Source organism: Pongo abelii, chromosome 2 (assembly GCF_028885655.2).
Source record: "Pongo abelii isolate AG06213 chromosome 2, NHGRI_mPonAbe1-v2.0_pri, whole genome shotgun sequence".
Lineage (NCBI taxonomy): Eukaryota > Metazoa > Chordata > Mammalia > Primates > Hominidae > Pongo > Pongo abelii.
This window is the reverse complement of record NC_085928.1, coordinates 181,031,412-181,053,938: the sequence shown is the minus strand read 5'-3', so window position 1 is coordinate 181,053,938 and position 22,527 is coordinate 181,031,412. Positions and strand designations below refer to the sequence as shown.

General features: G+C 38.6%; 1 protein-coding gene across 5 annotated transcripts in view; it reads left to right on the top strand.

The window, feature by feature from the left end:
- Positions 1 to 22,527, top strand: part of TNIK (TRAF2 and NCK interacting kinase) — a 400,486-nt gene that overhangs the window by 337,510 nt on the left and 40,449 nt on the right. For 3 of the 5 annotated variants that reach the window (XM_054552986.2, XM_054552987.2, XM_054552989.2), the window contains 3 exons: positions 13,400 to 13,563; positions 16,131 to 16,228; positions 17,082 to 17,105. In XM_054552986.2, coding sequence (XP_054408961.2) covers positions 13,400 to 13,563; positions 16,131 to 16,228; positions 17,082 to 17,105 — 286 coding nt within the window. The remainder of the gene's footprint in view (positions 1 to 13,399; positions 13,564 to 16,130; positions 16,229 to 17,081; positions 17,106 to 22,527) is intronic. The other 2 variants (XM_024244766.3, XM_024244768.3) reach the window with 1 other exon arrangement.

Here is a 22,527-nt window from a genome sequence, read left to right as displayed (position 1 = left end):
CTAGCTCTTATGAGGAAGTTGCCTCTTTGGCATTACAAAGGTCACTGAAATACAGTTATGCTTCCACTCTTGCTCTGTGTTCTCCTTCCAGAATTTCCTATCAATAATGTACATTCCTACAGTCAGAAAGTTGCATCCACTTTCACTGGTTGGTGTAGAGGTCTCAAGAAGCTGGAAAGTAAACAGTATCTTTACAGTGTCTGAGCAGATTTTTTGTGGTAACAGATGCTGTTTGCTGTTATAGTTCATCAAGCTTCCCTCAGATTTTTCATGATGAATACATCACTTTTTAGGATCAACTGAAATAGCAAATGGCCTCTGCTAAGGCTATAAAAAGGATGTGATTGGGCAGGCTGTTTTCTTCTTCATTGTGTTCATAATAAAAGGACCCTCCTTTGCTAGTAAGAGAGAATGACTGGAAATGAAGCTTCTGATTACATGCACATATCTTTAAAATCTGGAATGCTTTAAATCATAAAGCTTTAATTTTCCTCTTCACATGAAAAGCCTTAGAGAAGGGGTCAGCCCAGCAATAACATGAAACTATACTAAGAACATGAATCCCTTTAGGGCAAAGATGCTAGCCCATTCTGTGTGGAATTACCAATTGCAAGAGGCTCTGAATGAGCCATCTTTTTCCAGTGGCTTGTCAGATTCACACTGAGCTGGTGTTGCTAAGCAGCTAAGCAGCACTGAGGAAGACTAGAGCCACTGTGACCAGGCAGCCAAAGGAACGTTAGTGCTGGATCACCAGCCTGAACTTTATCAGTGCCCCTCTTCGAGCAGTGATAAATCCCCAGTTATCAGTGCTGCTGCTTCCTTTGAACCCTGCCCCCGGGGCTCTGTTCATTGGATCAGTTGCTTAGAATTTTAGTTTCTTTAGATCAAGTATTATTTCAACTTTAAGTATTTTTCCTTCTGTCAACCAAAAAGAGAATTACCATTATATAGTCAAATAAAAAGCCATTTTCATTCCCTCTGAAGTGCTATTTTAATGACATTAAGGCCTAAGATAATTGGTATTTGACAGTCAGTGGTTTACAAAATAATGAGCCTTTTCTCTTGGAACCACTTGGATATTATACTTTATCCAAAGAATGCTGACTTTGTGAGAGACAGCTAACATTTTTCTACTTAGAGAGGAAGGGAGAAAGTGAGTTAAGAGGTCATAGTTACTTCCTATAATGAAAGACAGAGATTGGGGGTAGGGGGTGAAGAAGCCTCTTCTCTGCATGTAGGACAGTCCTACAGAACACCCCTTCTTATGCTATCATGTATCTCCATGTGACCAGCATTTAAGGTGTAAATCAGATTTGCAGTTCTAGATTGGACTGCATTTTTAAAAGCTTCAAGATTTATTTACTGTGAGAGCCACAGCTTTAGTTCACCTTTGCTGCACAATATAATCACCGTAAGTTTAGTGACCTGAAAGAATAACAGCTTAATATTTCTCATGATGCTGTGGGTTGGCTAAGGAGTTCAGCTGCTCTCACCTGGGCTCACTTGTGCAGCTTCACTGAGCAGATGGTTCTGCTGTACCTCTTGCTCCACGTGGTCTTCCATTCTGGGCTTCTTTACCCTTTGGTGATCTCAGAAGAGCATTTCAAGAGAGAAAGCTCCAATGCAGAAGTACTTTTGAAGCCTTTGCTTGCATCATCTTTGCTGATAACCCATTAGCCATCACAAGTCACTTGGCTAAGCCCTGAGTCAGTATGGAAAGGAACTACACAGGGGCATGGACACTGGGAGATGTGATTTACCAGGGGCCATTACTGTGACACAGACCTCTCCTACTCTCTGTTGTTCCTAATGAAGTCTTTATAGTTGTTTTTGTGCCATTTGTCAGACAACCACCCATCCATAAAGCCACTTTAAAAGGTGTTGCCTCTAAATAACCTGTCCTTTACAGTGCTTCCAAGCTTTCCTGTACTTGTTCAATATTCTGTTTCTCCTCCTAGTCTTTTCTTTGAAGTGATTCCCAAGGGTGACTAGAAAATTAGCAAAGTTAAAATGGATCCAGTAAAAAGTACACAGCTAATAAGGGACAGATTCAGGATGTTTTGTTACTATCTGTTTTTAATTCATTTGCTAAATTCAGCAAATATATACTGAAGCTGCATGTGGCCCTGGGACCCAGTGACTCAAACCAAAACTGCCTGACTCCAGGGCCCAGGGTTCATAACATACCTGCTGCTCCTTGGGACTATAGGTACTAGTAGGGGCAAAATTATATTTCTTGCCTCACTTTCTTATTTTGCTTTGAATTAACTAAAAGAGGCAGAACCTCTCTCTTCTTCTGTGGCAAACTTAGGGACCACAATTTTAAGATAACAGTGTCTCAACCCAGAAGGAACCTAGACCCCCAAGTCACCACTTAGAGAACCATCAATGAGACCAGTTCTACCTGTGTATATTATGATGTGAGTGAGAAATAAACCACTGTTGTGCTAAATCAATTTTTTAAAAAAAGAGGCCAGGCGTGGTGGCTCACACCTGTAACCCCAACACTTTGGGAGGCCGAGACAGGTGGATCACAAGGTCAGGAGATCGAGACCATCCTGGCTAACATGGTGAAACCCCATCTCTACTAAATATACAAAAATTAGTCGGGTGTGGTGGCGGGCACCTGTAGTCCCAGCTACTCAGGAGGCTGAGGCAGGAGAATGGCGTGAACCCGGGAAGCGGAGCTTGCAGTGAGCCGAGATCACAGCCCTGCACTCCAGCCTGGGCGACAGAGCAAGACTCCATCTCAAAAAAAAAAAAAAAAAAAAAGGAAAGAAAGAAAGAAAAACAAGGCAGAGCCTAATGGTTAAGAAGCTCAGTTTTTGCTTCCTGCACTTAGTAGTAATGAACTCCAGTTACTAAGTGCAAGATGTTTTATAGTAACTGCAGAATGTGTGATGTTTTTTGATCATTTGGGACACATATGTTTAAATCAGTAAACTACGTAATACCCTGAAGAGAAGACTTGAATTAATATGATCAGTATGCAATGGTATACCTGTAACTTGAGGACGAAAGTAAAGCTTTTACTATTTTGAATATCCTTCCTTCTCCCCAAAATAAATCCCTATTATGTCACTCTTCCACTGTCTGTATGCACCATACCAAATCCAAAAGAGCCCTATGGAGAACACTTTTTTTTTTTTAATACTTTAAGTTTTAGGGTACATGTGCACAATGTGCAGGTTTGTTACATATGTATACATGTGCCATGTTGGTGTGCTGCACCCATTAACTCGTCATTTACATTAGGTATATCTGCTAATGCTGTCCCTCCCCGCTCTCCCCCCACCCCACAACAGGACCCGGTGTGTGATGTTCCCCTTACTGTGTCCATGTGTTCTCATTGTTCAATTCCCACCTATAAGTGAGAACATGTGGTGTTTGGTTTTTTTTGTCCTTGCGATAGTTTGCTGAGAATGATGGTTTCCAGCTTCATCCATGTCCCTACAAAGGACATGAACTCATCCTTTTTTATGGCTCCATAGTATTCCATGGTGTATATGTGCCACATTTTCTTAATCCAGTCTATAGTTGTTGGACATTTGGGTTGGTTCCAAGTCTTTGCTATTGTGAATAGTGCCGTAATAAACATACGTGTACATGTGTCTTTATAGCATCATGATTTATAATCCTTTGGGTATATACCCAGTAATGGGATGGCTGGGTCAAATGGTATTTCTAGTTCTAGATCCCTGAGGAATCGCCACACTGACTTCCACAATGGTTGAACTAGTTTACAGTCCCACCAACAGTGTAAAAGTGTTCCTATTTCTCCACATCCTCTCCAGCACCTGTTGTTCCCTGACTTTTTAATGATTGCCATTCTAACTGGTGTGAGATGGTATCTCATTGTGGTTTTGATTTGCATTTCTCTGATGGCCAGTGATGATCCATTTTTTCATGTGTCTTTTGGCTGCATAAATGTCTTCTTTTGAGAAGTGTCTGTTCATATCCTTGCCCACTTGTTGATGGGGTTTTTTCTTGTAAATTTGTTTGAGTTCTTTGTAGATTCTGGATATTAGCCCTTTGTCAGATGAGTAGATTGCAAAAATTTTCTCCCATTCTGTAGGTTGCCTGTTCACTCCGATGGTAGTTTCTTTTGCTGTGCAGAAGCTCTTGAGTTTAATTAGATCCCATTTGTCAGTTTTGGCTTTTGTTGCCATTGCTTTTGGTGTTTTAGACATGAAGTCCTTGTCCATGCCTATGTCCTGAATGGTATTGCCTAGGTTTTCTTCTAGGGTTTTTATGGTTTTAGGTCTAACATTTAAGTCTTTAATCCATCTTGTATTAATTTTTGTATAAGGTGTAAGGAAGGGATCCAGTTTCAGCTTTCTACATATGGCTAGCCAGTTTTCCCAGCAACATTTATTAAATGGGGAATCATTTCCCCATTTCTTGTTTTTGTCAGGTTTATCAAAGATCAGATAGTTGGAGATATGTGGCATTATTTCTGAGGGCTCTGTTCTGTTCCATTGGTCTATATCTCCCTTTTGGTATCAGTACCCTGCTGTTTTGGTTACTGTAGCCTTGTAGTATAGTTTGAAGTCAGGTAACGTGATGCCTCCAGCTTTGTTCTTTTGGCTTAGGATTGACTTGGCAATGCAGGCTCTTTTTTGGTTCCATATGAACTTTAAAGTAGTTTTTTCCAATTCTGTGAAGAAAGTCATTGGTAGCTTGATGGGCATGGCATTGAATCTATAAATTACCTTGGGCAGTATGGCCATTTTCATGATATTGATTCTTTCTATCTATGAGCATGGAATGCTCTTCCATTTGTTTGTATCCTCTTTTATTTCGTTGAGCAGTGGTTTGTAGTTCTCCTTGAAGAGGTCCTTCACATCCCTTGTAAGTTGGATTCCTGGGTATTTTATTCTCTTTGAAGCAATTGTGAATGGGAGTTCACTCATGATTTGGCTCTCTGTTTGTCTGTTATTGGTGTATAAGAATGCTTGTGATTTTTGCACATTGATTTTGTATCCTGAGACTTTGCTGAAGTTGCTTATCAGCTTAAGGAGATTTTGGGCTGAGATGATGGGGTTTTCTAGATATACAATCATGTCATCTGCAAACAGGGACAATTTGACTTCCTCTTTTCCTAATTTTTTTTTTTTTTTTGAGACAGAGTCTTGCTCTGTCACCCAGGCTGGAGTGCAGTGGCGCAATCTTGGCTCACTACAACCTCCACCTCCCAGGTTCAGGCGATTCTCCTGCGTCAGCCTCCCAAGTACCTGGGACTACAGGGGCCCACCATCAAGCCCAGCTAATTTTTTGTATTTTTAGTAGAGACAGGGTTTCACCATGTTAGCCAGGATGGTCTCGATCTCCTGACGTCATGATCTGCTGGCCTTTGGCCTCCCAAAGTGCTGGGATTACAGACGTGAGCCACCGCACCCGGCCAGAGAACATATTTTTAACTATATACAGTATTGAGCAGGTACAGCTATGCAGGCATCAGTTGGTCAAAAAAGTGTTATTGGGCAATGCCTGCAGTTCCCTGCCTTCTGCCTGATTCAGGGCAATTTATTATTTATTTCTGTATTTAATGAACATCTCTGGAGCACACATACACATATGTCTCATATATATGTATATGTCTTATATATATGTATTTACTAATTTAAACAGTGTAACAACTCTGTGAGGTGTTGACTATAATCACCACCATTTTACAGAAGGAGAAATTGAAATTAACATGTGTCCAAGGTGACAAAAGTAGTAAGTGGTAGAGCCAAGATTTGAGCTCTGATAGCCTTGCACGAAAGTCTACATTCCTAAGCACCATTCTGTGCTAATTTGTTTAGCATGGGTGCAGCTTGCTTTGCTGCCTCATTTTCCCAAGGCAAAAGAGCCCTTGATTTGTTGACTGACACAGCACCATTTTGTCCCCACCTTTCTCACCATGTGCTTTAGTAAGTCCGTTAACAGCTCCTCTTGATCTTATTGTTATTTATCCTTATGTTGTGATATTTACTACCTTTTCAAAGTTGTCCCATGAGACCCATTTATATTGCAAACACTTCCCTTCTGTAGCTAGAACTACTGTCATCACATGCTTTTAATAGTTCCCTTCCTAGATGGCTAAAGTCTGGGAGATAGCACAGTCACCCTGTCCCCATGCAACTGTTCCTTGTCCTTCCTTCTCATGCATATGTAGCTGGGAATTGCTCACACTGCAATATCAATAGGCAATTCTCACCTGCTATGTAAACTCCCAAATGCCTCATGCTGTGAAGGTCATCAGTTAAGTTCAAATCAAAATTTGATTTGACCATTTTAAAATACTGTTTTTAAAAATCAGCCACTTTCATACTTAACATTGATGTATGTATTCTTTTTAAAGCAAATTCAAATTAAGTCAGAAATACCCAGTCAAACCCAATGACTAAATGATTAATTTCAAAAAATAATTCTCTGTCCCATCCCAAACCTATTTTCTTATGGCTCATTTCTTCTCATTGGCTGTGTCATCAAAGAACAAAGTAAGTGAAATTTGGCAGTCAGCCAGTTAATTAAAGACTTGGCCCAAGTATTTGGGCCACAAAATTACTTTGTAATCCCAATTTTCTGTTTTGACTTTTTATGATTCAAATGAATGGAATAATTGCCACATTTTCACTTTACTGTGAGTTTTATAGACCTAGCAGCATTATCTGCAGGATGGCAAATGTCTGAACTAAAAGTTAGCATTTAAAGAAATCCATTTGGATGTTTTCAGGTTTTTACACATTCGGATCTGAATAGGCTCAGTTAAGATGTGAACAAGGGATATCTATTATTTCATGGGATTCTTCTGAAATTGATCCTCTTAAGAGCATTCATCTCAGACCCCACAGCCCCAAGGCCAGATCATTTAATACATAATAAAGGAGAGAAAAATGTGAACAGCATGACATTTTCTCAAACTACTCATGTTTTACCAAAAGAAAGGGTAGAAAAGGCATTGTAAAGTTTTCCCTATTTCTATGTGTGGTAACATAGAGACTAAATACTTCTTTCAGTCTCCAGCAGCAAAAATAGCAACCTATTAAGATCAGCACCCACACTGGTTAGCTCTGGTGAGGAGAACTTGTACTAATGAGGCCCTGTTCAGGGATTTAATGCCCCTGGGATCCAATTAGCTTCACACAGGATGAGACTCGGAGCCCAGTCAAGATGTAGGCTCTTCCCAGCTGCTTCTGCTAATGCCCATGCTCCTTTTTACACAGGACATCACTGCTCAGGCCTCATCATCTGACTTGGCAGCAGCTTCCTAACTGGTCTGCCTGCCTCTCTCCTGGTCAGTCGTTCATGTGTACTGTGGGAGATACACATTCTCCTCTAGGCTTTAAAGGCCATTGTTATACAACTCGCCCGTTTCTTCTGATCACTCCACTCTCCCAGTGTTTCCTAATACAGATTTGGTACTTGATTTGGCCGGTGTCATCTCTGCACCCACATGCATCAGGAAAAATAACCCAGCCCTATGTCTGCTCCGACTGTTCCCCAGTCTTCCTGCTCCAACGCCCGGTCAAGTTCTTGCTCCTTCATAACACTGCCTTCAACCATACCAGTCTGCACTAATTGTTCCCCAAACTCCAACAATACTTAGTCTCTTTCACACACAGCATACAGTTTTGCCATGCTCCCTATTGTCCCCTCTGCATGAATCTCATCTCCATGATTATGTTGTAACTTGACTGTATGCCCTGTGGCTTGTGCTTCTCCTCTATCCCTAATCCTGGGCCAGTAAGTTTCACAAAGTTGGTGCTTAACACAAAGGTTTTGGCTAAATAATCAAAGGAGTGCTAGATTAGAACAAGTAGCTCTATCCTGCTACCACACCACAACCACCAGGGAAGAAAACTCAGAGCATTTATCACCAGCTACCCTCCTCTCAAGAGATTTTTTATTTTTTTGTAATACAAAGAATACTACATTACCGTTACACAAAATGAGAGCAACTCCAAGAAACCTTAACATGCTCATCATTCTTAAATCTGTAATACAGTTGGTGAGCAGTACATTTTTTAGAGCAAGTACTTTTGGAATTATTTAATTATGCATAATAATTTTTGACCACTATTCTTTAATAAAAGAGGGCAGTGTGGAAGAATTCGCTATTTGGGAATCAAAAGAGATGAGATTGTTTCTTTATTTTAAAAAATGGAAAATTTGAAATGTAGATTATTTCAGAGCTATTACACATTTATCATTTTAGACATTTTCTAAATGAAGGGTATTTCCAGTATGGATCCAAATCTCTTTTAGTCAATTTGATATAAACAATTGTCATAAAAATAGTTACTTCACAAAGGAATGCCATTATTGGAAGTTTTTCTTAAGTTTACCAATGATCACTCTGCAACTGATTTTACTGTTAAGTTGACTTAGCAACCCTTTTACCACAAAAGTTTCAAAGATAATATTGTTAGGGTCTACATTTATACGATCATATTAATGAAGCATGAGAACATATTTATTTTTACATATGTTTTCCACTGCATTTTTCCACAGTCATGGTCTATTTCTACTCAATCAAATGTTTTTGACAGATACATTACCACAAAGCAAGATTCTTGAGTTTTCAGGAAGAAATTATTTGGTTTAATTGCTGCTTATAAAGTTGCCATTATGACTGGGTTATTGGTAGACTAAACTAAAAATGTCTCAAAGGAAGGGGTCATATCCAAATTTATGGGAGAAACATCTAACATCCAACACAGTACAGAGTACCTGACACATACTTGGTACTCTTTTTTTTTAATTATTATTATACTTTAAGTTTTAGGGTACATGTGCACAATGTGCAGGTTAGTTACATATGTATACATGTGCCATGCTGGTGTGCTGCACCCATTAACTCATCATTTAGCATTAGGTATATCTCCTAATGCTATCCCTCCCCCTTCCTGTGTGATGCTCCCCTTCCTGTGTCCATGTGTTCTCATTGTTCAATTCTCATCTATGAGTGAGAACATGCGGTGTTTGGTTTTTTTGTCCTTGCAATAGTTTACTGAGAATGATGATTTCCAATTTCATCCATGTCCCTACAAAGGACATGAACCCATCATTTTTTATGGCTGCATAGTATTCCATGGTGTATATGTGCCACATTTTCTTAATCCAGTCTATAGTTGTTGGACATTTGGGTTGGTTCCAAGTCTTTGCTATTGTGAATAGTGCCACAATAAACATACGTGTGCATGTGTCTTTATAGCAGCATGATTTATAGTCCTTTGGGTATATACCCAGTAATGAGATGGCTGGGTCAAATGGTATTTCCAGTTCTAGATCCCTGAGGAATCGCCACACTGACTTCCACAATGGTTGAACTAGTTTACAGTCCCACCAACAGTGTAAAAGTGTTCCTATCTCTCCACATCCTCTCCAGCACCTGTTGTTTCCTGACTTTTTAATGATTGCCATTCTAACTGGTGTGAGATGGTATCTCATTGTGTTTTTGATTTGCATTTCTCTGATGGCCAATGATGATGAGCATTTTTTCATGTGTCTTTTGGCTGCATAAATGTCTTCTTTTGAGAAGTGTCTGTTCATATCCTTTGCCCACTTTTTGATGGGGTTGTTTGTTTTTTTCTTGTAAATTTGAGTTCATTGTAGATTCTGGATATTAGCCGTTTGTCAGATCAGTAGGTTGCAAAAATTTTCTCCCATTCTGTAGGTTGCCTGTTCACTCTGATGGTAGTTTCTTTTGCTGTGCAGAAGCTCTTGAGTTTCATTAGATCCCATTTGTCAATTTTGGCTTTTGTTGCCATTGCTTTTGGTGTTTTAGACATGAAGTCCTTGCCCATGCCTGTCCTGAATGGTAATGCCTAGGTTTTCTTCTAGGGTTTTTATGGTTTTAGGTCTAACGTTTAAGTCTTTAATCCATCTTGAATTAATTTTTGTATAAGGTGTAAGGAAGGGATCCAGTTTCAGCTTTCTACATGTGGCTAGCCAGTTTTCCCAGCACCACTCTTAAACTGGGCAGAGCAAAGTTAAAGCACAAAATTACATTTTAATATAATATCTCACAGCATTAAAATCATAGCTGTATAGCTGTATGATAACTGTTAACAAAGTCTGTTTGGGGAACTGAAGATGTTAGAAACAGAGAGGAAGCTGACATCAGATGTTTCTCTTCTCAGCATCTGGAAGGTGACAGATTTGAGCTCTGAGTTTCAGGTCTCTCTAAATTATCCATGCCCAGCATTGTGTAAATCTAACAGAAAAATTTTTAAAAAGCCTATGAGTTAGAAATTTTAAAGGAAGAGCTTTATAGAAGCCTTGAGAATGCTTTTTTTTTTTTTTTTAAACAAAATCATAAAATCCTCAGCAGCTGCCTCCCACCACAACTGCTTAGATGTCTCCTGTTTGGGTACAGCTTCCCTGATGGCCAAAATTGGCCTAGGTGGTCCTGCCTCATGCTTTCATATGGCTCTGTGCTCAACGCAGGCAAAGCATGTTGAAATGGGCTGAGTATATCCAGCTAAGCTCACAGAGGGCACAGGCTGTGTTTCGTTCATTATCATATCTCAAATGCTTGACCCAGTGCCTGGTATAGAATAACTGAGTGAATGAATACTGCTTTTTTGGTGGAATTAAATATATGAAGACAAATACAGTAATATATATATATATATTTTTAATGGGAGTAGTAGCCTACCAACAAAGAAATTTGGTCTTGAATTAGCTTTTTTTTGAGACGGAGTCTTGCTCTGTCTCCCAGGCTAGAGTGTAGTGGCGCGATCTCTGCTCACTGCAAGCTCTGCCTCCTGGGTTCACGCCATTCTCCTGCCTCAGCCTCCCGAGTAGCTGGGACTACAGGCACCCACCACCACGCCCAGCTAATTTTTTTGTATTTTTAGGGTTTCACTGTGTTAGCCAGGGTGGTCTCGATCACCTGACCTCGTGATCTGCCTGCCTCGGCCTCCCAAAGTGATGGGATTACAGGCGTGAGCCACCGTGCCCAGCTGAATTAGCATTTTATAATAATTATCCAAAAACCGTCTTCCCGTCGGTAATAGCCTAAGTATATAAAGACTTCCTGCAAGAAGATAATAAAAAAAAATACAAAGACTCCACAAGCTACATGAACAAAGGATTTAATTAAGCAATTCACAGAAGAGAAATTACAAATGGCAAACAAATATGCATAAAAATTCTTCTACCTCAGTAGTCACTTTTTAAAACTGTACCTAAATAATGAGATACAATTTAGCATAAAACCTTGTATAGAGTGAAATGGACCATCACATTTACTTCAGTGAAAATCTGTCATACCTTTATACACTCATACACACATATGCACACACACATACACACACTCCAAACTTAGGCCTTTTCAGTCAAGAATTTTAACCTCAAGAAATAGAAATGTGATTGGCTATTTGTGTGCAGGGAGATTATTGTTTCACTGTTATGTGTCACAGCAATGTATTGGAAGCACCTTAATATTTAACAGCAGAGAAATGGTCAAGGTAACTCATCTACATAATAGACAATTAATGAAGCTATTACACAGCATAAGAATATGCTCACAATGCAGTTAAGGGAAAAAAGCAAGATGCAAAACTGAATATACACTATGCTTCCATATATAAAAAAGAAAAAAAAACTGAATATGCAGTATGCTTCTATAGATACAAAAGAAAAAAACCCCAGCAACTCTCATTCTATTCTTTGTTTCTACGAGTTTGATGTTTGTAGATTCCACGCATAAGTGAGATCATGTACAATAGTAAAATATAGTTGAGTATCTCCTGGTGCAGAGATTATGTGTGTTGCTTCCTTATTTTTTCCCTTTTAATATTTTTCAAGACTTTTTAAAATGAGCACAGAAAAAAATGTTTATAAGAAAGCTTTCTTTGAAGATTCACCATCCAGAGCTAGTACTTTCAATGTGATGAACAAGAGTTCATCCTGTCCACATCCAGTAGCTGGTCAGGAACTCTACAGAGGAAGGCATGACTGTCATCTTCTGTTGACCCCTTCCTCTCAAGGTCTTATAAGTGCTCTTTTTACTTCCTTGCACTGGGGACTGGACTATGCTTGTGTCCAATGGCAAGATCTTGTCCCCCCTAGCTTTACTGAGGTATGATTGACAAATAAAAAGTATATCTATTTACAATGTATAACATGATGTTTTGATATATGCATACACTGCGAAATGATTACTAAAATCAAGTTATCAATATATCCATCACCTCACAGTTATCATTTTTTTGTGATGACATTTAAGATCTACTATCTTTGCAATTTTCAAGTATACGTCATTATTATCTGTAGTCACCATGGTGTACAGTAGATTTCCAAAAGTTACTCATGCTGTCCAAGTGAAACTGTAACCTTTGACCAACATCTTCCCATTCTCTCTCCTTCCTAGATCCCCTGACAACTATCATTCTACTCTCTGTTTCTATGAGTTCGGTGTTTGTAGATTCCACATATAAGTGAGATCATGTAGTATTTGTCTTTTTGAGAGAGATACATATCACATTTTCTTTATCCATTCATTCTTCGGTGGACACTTAGGTTGATTCCATATTGTGGCTACTGTGAATAGTGCTGCACTGAGCATGGGAGTACAGCTACCTCTTCAATGTACCGATTTCATTTCCTTTGGATGTATACCCAGAAGTGGAATCTCTGGATCCTATGATAATTCTATTGTTAGTCTTTTGCGGAACCTTCATACTGTTTTCCATACTGGCTGTACTATTTTACATTCTCACCAACAGGGTACAAAGGTTCCCTCTTCTCTGCATCCTCACCAACACTCATTATCTTTTGTCTTTCGAAAACAGCCATTCTAATAGGTATGAGGTGATATCTCATAGTGGTTTGGTGGGGTTTTTAAATTTTTTTTATGTTTTTATTTTTTGAGACACGGTCTCACTCTGTTGCCCAGGCTGGAGTACAGTGGTGTGATCATGGCTCACTGAAGCCTTGACCTCCTGGGGTCAAGTGACCCTCCCACCTCAGCCTCTCATGTAAGTGGGAGGACAGGCACATGCCACTATGCCCAGCTAATTTTTTGTAGAGATGGGATCTCACTATGTTGCCCAAGCTGGTCTTGAACTCCTGGCCTCAAGTGATCGTCCCACCTCAGCCTCCCAAAGTGCTGGGGTTATAGGTGAGAGCCACTGTGCCTGGCTCATTGTGGTTTTAATTTGCATTTCCCTGATGATCAGTGATGTTGAGCATTTTTTCATATTCCTATTGGCTATTTGCATGTCTCCTTTTAAGAAATGTCTATTCAGATCCTTTCCCCATTTTTAATTGGGTTATTTGTTTTCTTGCTATTGAGCTATTTGAGTTCCTTATGTATTTTGGGTATTAAACCTTATCAGATATGTGATCTGCAAAACTGGCAAGGTCTGGAGAGTGTAACCAGTGTGCTCTGTCACTCACACAGCAACCCTGATCTCCGGAGAACTGAGCCCATCTTGGAGAGCCCCTTGCAGAGGACCAGCAGTGGCAGTTCCTCCAGCTCCAGCACCCCTAGCTCCCAGCCCAGCTCCCAAGGAGGCTCCCAGCCTGGATCACAAGCAGGATCCAGTGAACGCACCAGAGTTCGAGGTAAAACTTTCTCTTACCTTTACCTGGCAACACTGCCTGGGAGGAAAGCTGTGGACAGGGAAAAAGGTTAGTTACTTCCTGACTCTAGTCCAGGCATGGCCACCACTGTGTGATCCTGAAGAGCCTGTCAACTGCTCTCAACCCCAGTCTCCTCGGGAGTGGGCCACTCTCCCTAATTGTGTGTGTGCCATCAGTATGGACAAAATCCTTTCTAATCTCAGCTACCAGTGTTTTCCAGGGAGATAACCAAATATCAGTCTTATTTGAAAATACAGTCACTTACCAGTTACCTGAATTTCTGTTTCTGTTTGATTGCCAGTTTTCAGAGTTTCATGTACCCGCAAATGTCCTGTACGCATTGCACCAGTTGTCCTGTTTAGTATTCTGAACATAGTTCATATACACAGTTCAGAATACCATGTATTTCTCAAAATGAAATTCAATAAAGACTAATGTAGAATACACTTGAAGGAAGGAATAAAATCTTTGTCTTAAAAGCATATTTAGGCTGGGTGCGGTGGCTCACGCCTGTAATCCCAGCACTTAGGGAGGCCAAGGCAGGCAGATCACCTAAGGTCAGGAGTTCCAAGACCAGCCTGACTAACATGGAGAAACTCCATCTCTACTAAAAATACAAAAAATTAGCCGGGCGTGGTGGTGCATGCCTGTAATCCCAGCTACTCGGGAGGCTAAGGCACGAGAATCGCTTGAACCCAGGAGGTGGAGGTTGCGGTGAGTCAAGATCACGCCATTGCACTCCAGCCTTGGCATCAAGAATGAAACTCCGTCAAAAAAAAAAAAAAAAAAAAAAAAATTTTTTTTTTTTACTCCTCTGGTTATTCCTATTAGTTAAAAATTAGCCTCTCTAAATATTTAATTCAAATTATTCATCACTGTTTAGTTTCCAGTAATGGGGAAGCCTATGAAAAACATTATTATTGTCCAGGTGACGATACATAATAATACAGTTTCTAGCTAGTTAAAATTCACTCTTTCTGAATCAACTTCTTCAGAAGATAATTTTGCTTCTAAGTGATGAAGACCAGTACTTTAATTGCAATTTGACAAATGTTAACATACTTATAAGTTTCTCTGTGTAATGAAAGCCTGATGAGAACCTTCAGTTCTTTTTTCTTTCTTAGACTCTTTATTACATACCACCTCCTAATACCCTTAGTTTATCTCCTAATACCCTTTCAGGGTTTTAAATAAATCACTGTATTTCCATTTTAAAAAGCTTGATATTTAACATGTGATTGATGTTCATGTCTCTGAATTGGGATATGGACTGGCCAACAGCTGCCTCTATATGCATCCCTCTTCTGATCAGTGGCACATCTCAGAGGTATCTACTGTATGTCTTTGTTGCCTTGATCGAAATACAAATTTCCTTAATTTAGAAAACTACCAGATGTAGTGGCTTATGCCTGTAGTCCTAGGTACCCGGAAGGCCGAGGTAGAAGAATTGCTTAAGCTCAGGAGTTCAAGGCTGCAGTGAGCTATGATGGCCCCACTGCACTCCAGCCTAGGTGACAGAGCCCCGTCTCTAAAAAACATAAAGGAAAGAAAGAAAACAGCCATTCTGTTACCTTTTTTCTATTTATAGGCAACTTCATATTCTTAGAGCAAATATTTAAATAAACCAAACTTAAACGCATACCATTTTAATTCTCTGATCTGGTTCAGGCTTACTTTTTATTTCCTTCAGCCCCTTGTTCTTCTGGATTAAAAGGGCTGTTATATCCCTGGTATGTCCCTGTCCAAGAAAGACTACTTTTTAAAAAATAAAAACCACCTCTCCTACGCTAAATTGCATCTTCTCTATCTGTAAGCTCATAGACCGCAAAGATGCTATTCACTCTGCAGCTGTCAAGGTCCCCTTGACCTTGCTCTGTACCTCCAGCCTAGGGCCCTTCTCCTGTAACAACCCCCTTCTTGCCCTCACTTCATTCTTTTATTTTTAAAGGGCTGAGACCACTCCCATCTTCAATTAAAAACCATTCCACCAAATAAAGTAAGTTTTTTTTTCCCTCACAAAATTTCAACAAAATAACCTATCCTGATTGGACAAATGATAAAAGAAGAAAACAAGCATAGAAACTTAGAGGCTCATTTAGCATAGTGACTGAGAATAGGACTTTCAGAAATCAGAACTCCAGCTCTGTCTATAATTTCAGTGTGACCTCAGGACAGTTGTGTCATCTTTGTAAATCTGTGTTCTGTAAAATAGGAAAATATTGCCATATCATTGGGTTGGAGTGAGGATTAAATGAGATAATTGACATGGAAAGCATTTAGCACTATGCCTGACACATAAGAAGTGCTCTAGTGGTGATGGTACTTGCTACTTTTTTTTTTTGTTACTAGTGATTTCCAGGTCACAAGCCTAAATGTGTTTGCCTGAACATTATATTTTTCATGGATGTGCTTGAGGGATTTGCCCAAGTGAATGACGTGTCCACTGAGTAATCTCAATGTTATGACACATCACAGATGATTCATTCAGAACTTGAGCCAGCACTTTTTGACGGCCACCTCTTTCTTGGTCCTCTGTTTTTTTCCTCTAGCCAACAGTAAGTCAGAAGGATCACCTGTGCTCCCCCATGAGCCTGCCAAGGTGAAACCAGAAGAATCCAGGGACATTACCCGGCCCAGTCGACCAGCTGTGAGTGCTTTTCTCTCCAAGAGTTTTGAACTCTTAATTTACCAGAGAACCCACAGGATTAAGTAGTTGGGGATACACTCATGATACAAACAAAAATTGTTGAGATTAGTAAGAATGGATGCTAGAAACATCCAGAAGAAAGTCATACCTGATTAGGAAACAACCGAAGAGATCTTGGATTGACTCCTCTGCCTTTGGCTATTTGCTGATCATTAGCAGTCATTTAACTATAAAACAGGAAGAGAAACAACTCCTATCATTCCATAATTTCTACTCAGTAACTTTGGCAAAAAGATGTTGAAAGAAGCAGTTAAAGAGACTTGGGTACTTTCTATGAATTTCTCTAATCTCTTCTTTCCCCGTATGATTTTCCACATGAGTTAATATTACAGTTTTTCTGCTATTTTTCACGCCTCCAGGACTATATTTTCTGGACCAAACTTATTAAGCAGGGTCTAACAGGTGTCCTAACAACTTAATATCCAGCTTCACTGCTGTAACATGATAGACCCCCAAGTAGCCTTAAAGAGGAGTATGGAGGCTGAAATTTGAAAGTTGAAAGTTAATTTGGGATGAATTGTTATCCACTTTTTCTATTTAAATCTTCTGAGAATCTTTTCTGTGAAATGAACGTGAAGCTTTTTGGTTTACTCTTTTTTAACATCTTAAAGTAACGACGTATACTGAGAGTAATAATGAAGGGATTTGCGTCATTCTGGATTGACACTCTCTTCGCCCTTTTGTATTTATCAGTTGCGTACTAACAGTTCCAATTTTGTGTCTAATCTGCTGCCTTTCTGCTGACTTTTCCTCCTTCTGTGGATTCTTCTGGATTGGGTTCCTCTCATTTCAGAGCTATAAAAAAGCTATAGATGAGGTTAGTATTACCTTTTCTTGGTCATGCTTTCACAAAATGTAAATATTAAACTTATTTCCTAATGTTGACATTCAGAAAGGTGGCCAATGGGAGCAATCTGCTGGGAGGAGATTTGTAGCAATCTTCTGGGAGGAGTGCCCCTTCAAATGGAAGCCAACTTTAAGACCCTCAAACCTACCCATATAGCTTCAGAGACCTTCCTTCTAAGCTAAAATGTCACTTTTCCAGTGTTCCAGTCTGGCTAATGACAAGTATTCATGCTTTATTAATGGCAGTTTCTCCTTCCAGTATCTTCCAATAGCAAACCTGTACTTACCAGCCTTGCTAGGGAATGGCTCTCAGCAGTTTTACTAACAAGAAAAGAGATATCATTCTAGGGCACTCCAAATTTAGAGTGTGTGATTTGTGAACAACGAGTTAGTAGGTATTGTTAGATTAATTTTGTGGGACATTAACAACAGCATCAGCAGCAACATCAGCTTTAGTTAATGAATCCTGGAAAGTTAAGTGACTTTATTTCCTTATCTGTGGAGACGTTTTCCATTAGAAAAATATATGGCTTTGTCAATTGTAGATAGCTTGCTAAGAAGGATGACTGCCTTACTGCTATTTGTCAGACCTGCATGAATACAGCAGAGTAGAATTTGTTTTTTTTTAAGATCCAGGCCTTGCAAAGAGTCCTAAATGCATGGAGTCTAAAGACTACCATCATGGCTTTAAAGCTGTAGCTCTGCTGAGCACTACTTTTGTGAAATTATATGGACAAAGCACTAGCTTTGAGGTCAGCAAGCTGCATTCAAATCTTGGCTCCCCCAATAAGTACTGGCTGAGACTAGTCTCATAACCTCTCTAGGCCAGAGTTTCCTCATCCGTAAAATGAGAATAAAAACACCTCCCCATCCCACTTACAAGATTGTTTAGGATCATTTAAGGTAATGCATGTGAAAGCATTTTACGTGTAACATGCCGCAGAAAGCCAAGGGTTTGATTAAGGTTTGGGCCAGAGGCATGGAGCTATTTTGGCAGGTAGGAGAAGCATGTTTCCCTGCATCTGGTCTTCACCGAAGAGCCTCACTTTTTCAGACTTATGGCCACCTCACCATCCAGAGTGACTGAGACAGTTATGATCATAGTTGAAGGATTGTTGCTTATAAAACAATGAGACTCTGCATGTTTGCAGTGTGTGGATGGCATTTATAGAAAGGGAAGAGTAGAGTGTGTTTTTAATTGCTCTGTGCCATGGCCTTGCTTGCCCCTCTCTCTCATAATAGTGAGAAGGACAGGGATTATCACAACTTTTGTCAGTTTTCTCCCAGAACAGGTAAAGAAAGACAGTGAAGTTCTGGTGCTACAGTTGCCAATAAAATGGCTGTGCACGTGCACAACTCAAGAGGAATTACGAGTTCAGAAATTGGCTTGGAGGGGCTGTCATTAAGGAAAAGGCTCTCACAGATTTCATCTGATTAACCCAGAATATTTCAGACTTTGAAAAATTGCTCTCCTTTTTTTTTTTTTTTTTTTTTTTTTTTTTTTTTTGGTGTACTGCACCACACTGGACAGAGATGAGAGGGGGCAATGGAGATATAAGTAATTACAAATAATTGAGGGGGTGTGAGCTGCATACTAAAATCTCTGGAGCCATGTATGGTTGGAAAAGCCCTCCAGGTGACTATCCTGAGCTCTTGAGTATCACTGATCCAAACCACTAAAATAAAGGGTTCTACCTAACCCAGTGGCTCTCAACCAGGACTGATTCCTCCACTCCTCTTCCCTTAGGAGACATTTGGCAAAATCCGGAGACAGTTTTGGTTGTCACCACTTCAGAGTGGGAGGCAGTGGTACTGGCATCTTGTGGATACAGCAGAGGGGTGCTGCTGCCAAACATCCTATGGTGCACAGAGAACTCCCTACAATAAAGAATTATCTGGCCCAAAATGTCAACAGTGCCATAATTGAGAAACTTTCAACTACACCTTTCTCCCTTCTCCATTCATAGGTTTTGGTAGGGCTTCCCTCTCAATGACTGTTTTTGCAATTTAGATAATTGGGATTGAAATGAAAAACCTGAAAATCACTTTTGAAATATTGTTGCTTGTTATTGCTAATGATTTAACTTTTTATAAAAATTAATTTGGGGGAGTGTACATTAATTTGACATTGCTTTCTAATGGAATATGAGATTTTGCAGCATAGTCTATTTAATGTAGTCTTTGAAAATAAATGGTTTTTTTTTGTTGGCACAATTAAATATGTGACACAAAGATTATATACATAAGAAAACACTGTTTTTACATTAGTATGTGGGAATCAAAAATTTCAGAGCACATCAATTTAGATTGGATGGAAGTTGAACAATAACTAGGGGTTCAACCCCCTTTTCCCTCAGATGAGGATATTGAAACTAAGTGGCTTGCCCAATGTCGTATCTTTGGAGTTCCTAAAAAGAAAATAGTTTAATACAAAGAGAAAAAAAGCTAAAAATTTTTAAACAAAATAATAGTTCAAAAATTGAACTAATATTTGAATAAACTATATTGTTTCTAAAAAGGGACCTAAAAGAGCGCCTTTTTAGTCAAGATGTGCATAATAGTTAAATTAAACAATCTTTGTTGAATGAAAAATTATATCTAGTTAATTCTAAAAACTGTTAAAGAAGCCTCGTGGCTATCTTCACATTTACTCTGTAGTCAAAAAAATCTTACCATTTTGCCATATTTCTTTTTTAGCTATATATTCTCAAATATTTTTCATGCTAAATAGCACTTTTATTTTGTTTTTTAAATACTTTTGAGACAGCCAAGTAATAAATTACCATGAAGGCTCATTATATGGAGAAAATTTGTATTGTCAGAGAATATATGAAAATAGAATTGAATCCAACGGTGTTAATATTAGATTGTGTTTATTTCCTATAACTTTGCTATTATAAATTTTTCAATACTGGATGGATATGAAACAAAACTTCAGCTAAACACGTAGGTTCTTAGCAATGGAAGATTAATTTTCTTTGGCTACAGGTATTACTTTTGAATTACTCATTATTTTTACCTTTTCACAGGGATTCTCGTATATGTCTCGCCTCCAAACTGTTAACAATTAAACTTAAAGGAAATTTTCAATTATTTCTAATGTTTCAGGGCAGAGAGCTTTTTAATAACACAGAAGCAAAAAATTCTAATTAAAAGCAAAATTATTAAGCAGTTCAGAACTTTAAAGTGTTTCTAAATACAATGTTTAGAAAAATGTAGGTCATTTTAACAAGTGAAAGTTTTTTTAAATCAGTAGCCTGTGGACTAAATATTTCTAAAATAATTTTGATTGTTTAGAATTTTTGTCTCATTTTGAAATGTCAGAGATAAGGAAAATAAACCTCTGGAGAAAATGTATCATTAATTAAAATAAACCATAGCCAATAGTATTATATTTTACTCAGAATTATTAACAATAGAAATAAACTCTTTTAAACCATATTCTCTCTTTAAATTATATAAAATGTAATTCTTAATAACAAGTAACATTTTAAATGCTAGCTATATTCTTTGATGAGACTTAACACAGTCCTAATATATAGATGTCAGAATACAAAATAAATTTATCTGATTTTTCATTATTTCACTGGTTTGGAGGATGATAATATCCTTTTCTTTCATAGCCTTAACAAATATCTAGACTTTATTTTCCCACAGAACTCAAGAATAGCATACCCTTCACTTTCTTCTTCATTTGATAGAGATAAGCATTGACAATTGCCAGGAGGAAATAAGAAGTAAAAGTTGAAATTCAGATATTAGCTTTTCCTATTTTGGCTAATTGCCAAAGAAATCGGAAATTTGCATAACATTATACCTATGTTATGGTTTTCCTCTTCTTTTTATAATATACATTACATTTAAACAGAGTTGGCCTTCTAAATACAATTCTATTTTCACTTTCACAGATGGAGCAAATACATTCACCGAGATTGAGGCATGTGCAAATGTGCATGTGTGCAAAAGCCCTAGCCAAGTGTGCTTTTGTATGTAATGCAAAGGTTGAATTTTTAGCAGCTTCCATTTTTTTAAGGGTTTCAAATCAGGTGTCATCAAGACAAATTTAAAAGTCATTTTGCTTTCCCTTTGATTTCTATGAAATTAGAAAGAAATGACCCTTCAGTTAACACTATGAATTGCCTACATTTCTAGACCACGTAAAACACCTGAAGTGTTTCCTTTCCTAGTGTGAACCAAAATAGTAATGCCTGACATACAGGTGGCAGTAGAGAAACAATGTTTTGTTGTATTCTTAAAATAAAATTATAATTTAACTATACACATTTATCACAGCTTTTCTTTTAACCGATTAGGATAGATTATCCAATGTCATCATCCAGGTTGCTCTAATCCTACATCAGGTGAATTGGACGTGTACATTTTTGGATTGAAATAAAGAGAGAATATGGCCATAGAAAACTGTGGGATTTAGTATTTTTCAATAAGTTTCTTTCTCCCTAACCCCTGTCTCTCACTGAATGCTCTGATTCCCACATGGGTCACTAATATAGGGAGAAATGGTAAGACTGATGTCAAATTGCTTTTTCCTCATTTGCATGCTGTGTGCCATGGGCAGTTTAACCCATGCAAATTAGAGCGGCCATGCTTTTGCAGAACTGCTTCCCTCTGCATTGCTCTGAAAGCATGTAAAATAAAAGGTAGTCGGATATTCAGCACACTGCCTGCAGTATGCCTGGTGATTAAATACCACATCATCACATCCATAAGGCTAAAGGTTTCATCATACTCATGGAAAACTCAAAATTATCTCTTCCTTTTGGTATTTGCACATTCATTTTAGTGTTCTTCACCAGGATTTCTGCCAGATGACTGGAATTTAAAACAAAAGAAAATGAAACACCTATCATTTTGGAAGAGAACTCTTTTTGTTGTTGCTGTTCCTCTTGATTAATTCAGTTCTGTGGCTGTAAATTTCAGTGGCGCTAGACTTTAGGATGGGCCATGATTTGATGTGGTACCGCTATTCTCCAGGGAATGATGACACACCAAATGAGTCATTGTAGTAGCTGGAACCTTGGGAATTGCTCTGTTCTATGACTGATGCTAAATTTTGGTACAGTAGCAATCATAAGAGGGGAAAAGCCATCACTGTGGCTTGGGCAGGAGTCCCACAATACTGGGGTACAATTTCTAATCCCATGTATTTTCCCATTAACTCTGGGGGTGACCAGCTTCACCTTTCCAAAATAAAATGAGAACCTAATGTTTGTATATATGTGTATACACACAACGTACATACACATATATATTCAGAACTGAACAGTCTCAGTCTAGCTATTGGTTTTGAACAAAGTTTAAATTGATTTCATCTTTCTTTCCTAGCTTCTACACGCTACAAACATCATTTTCTTAGTTCCATGCAGTAACTATGT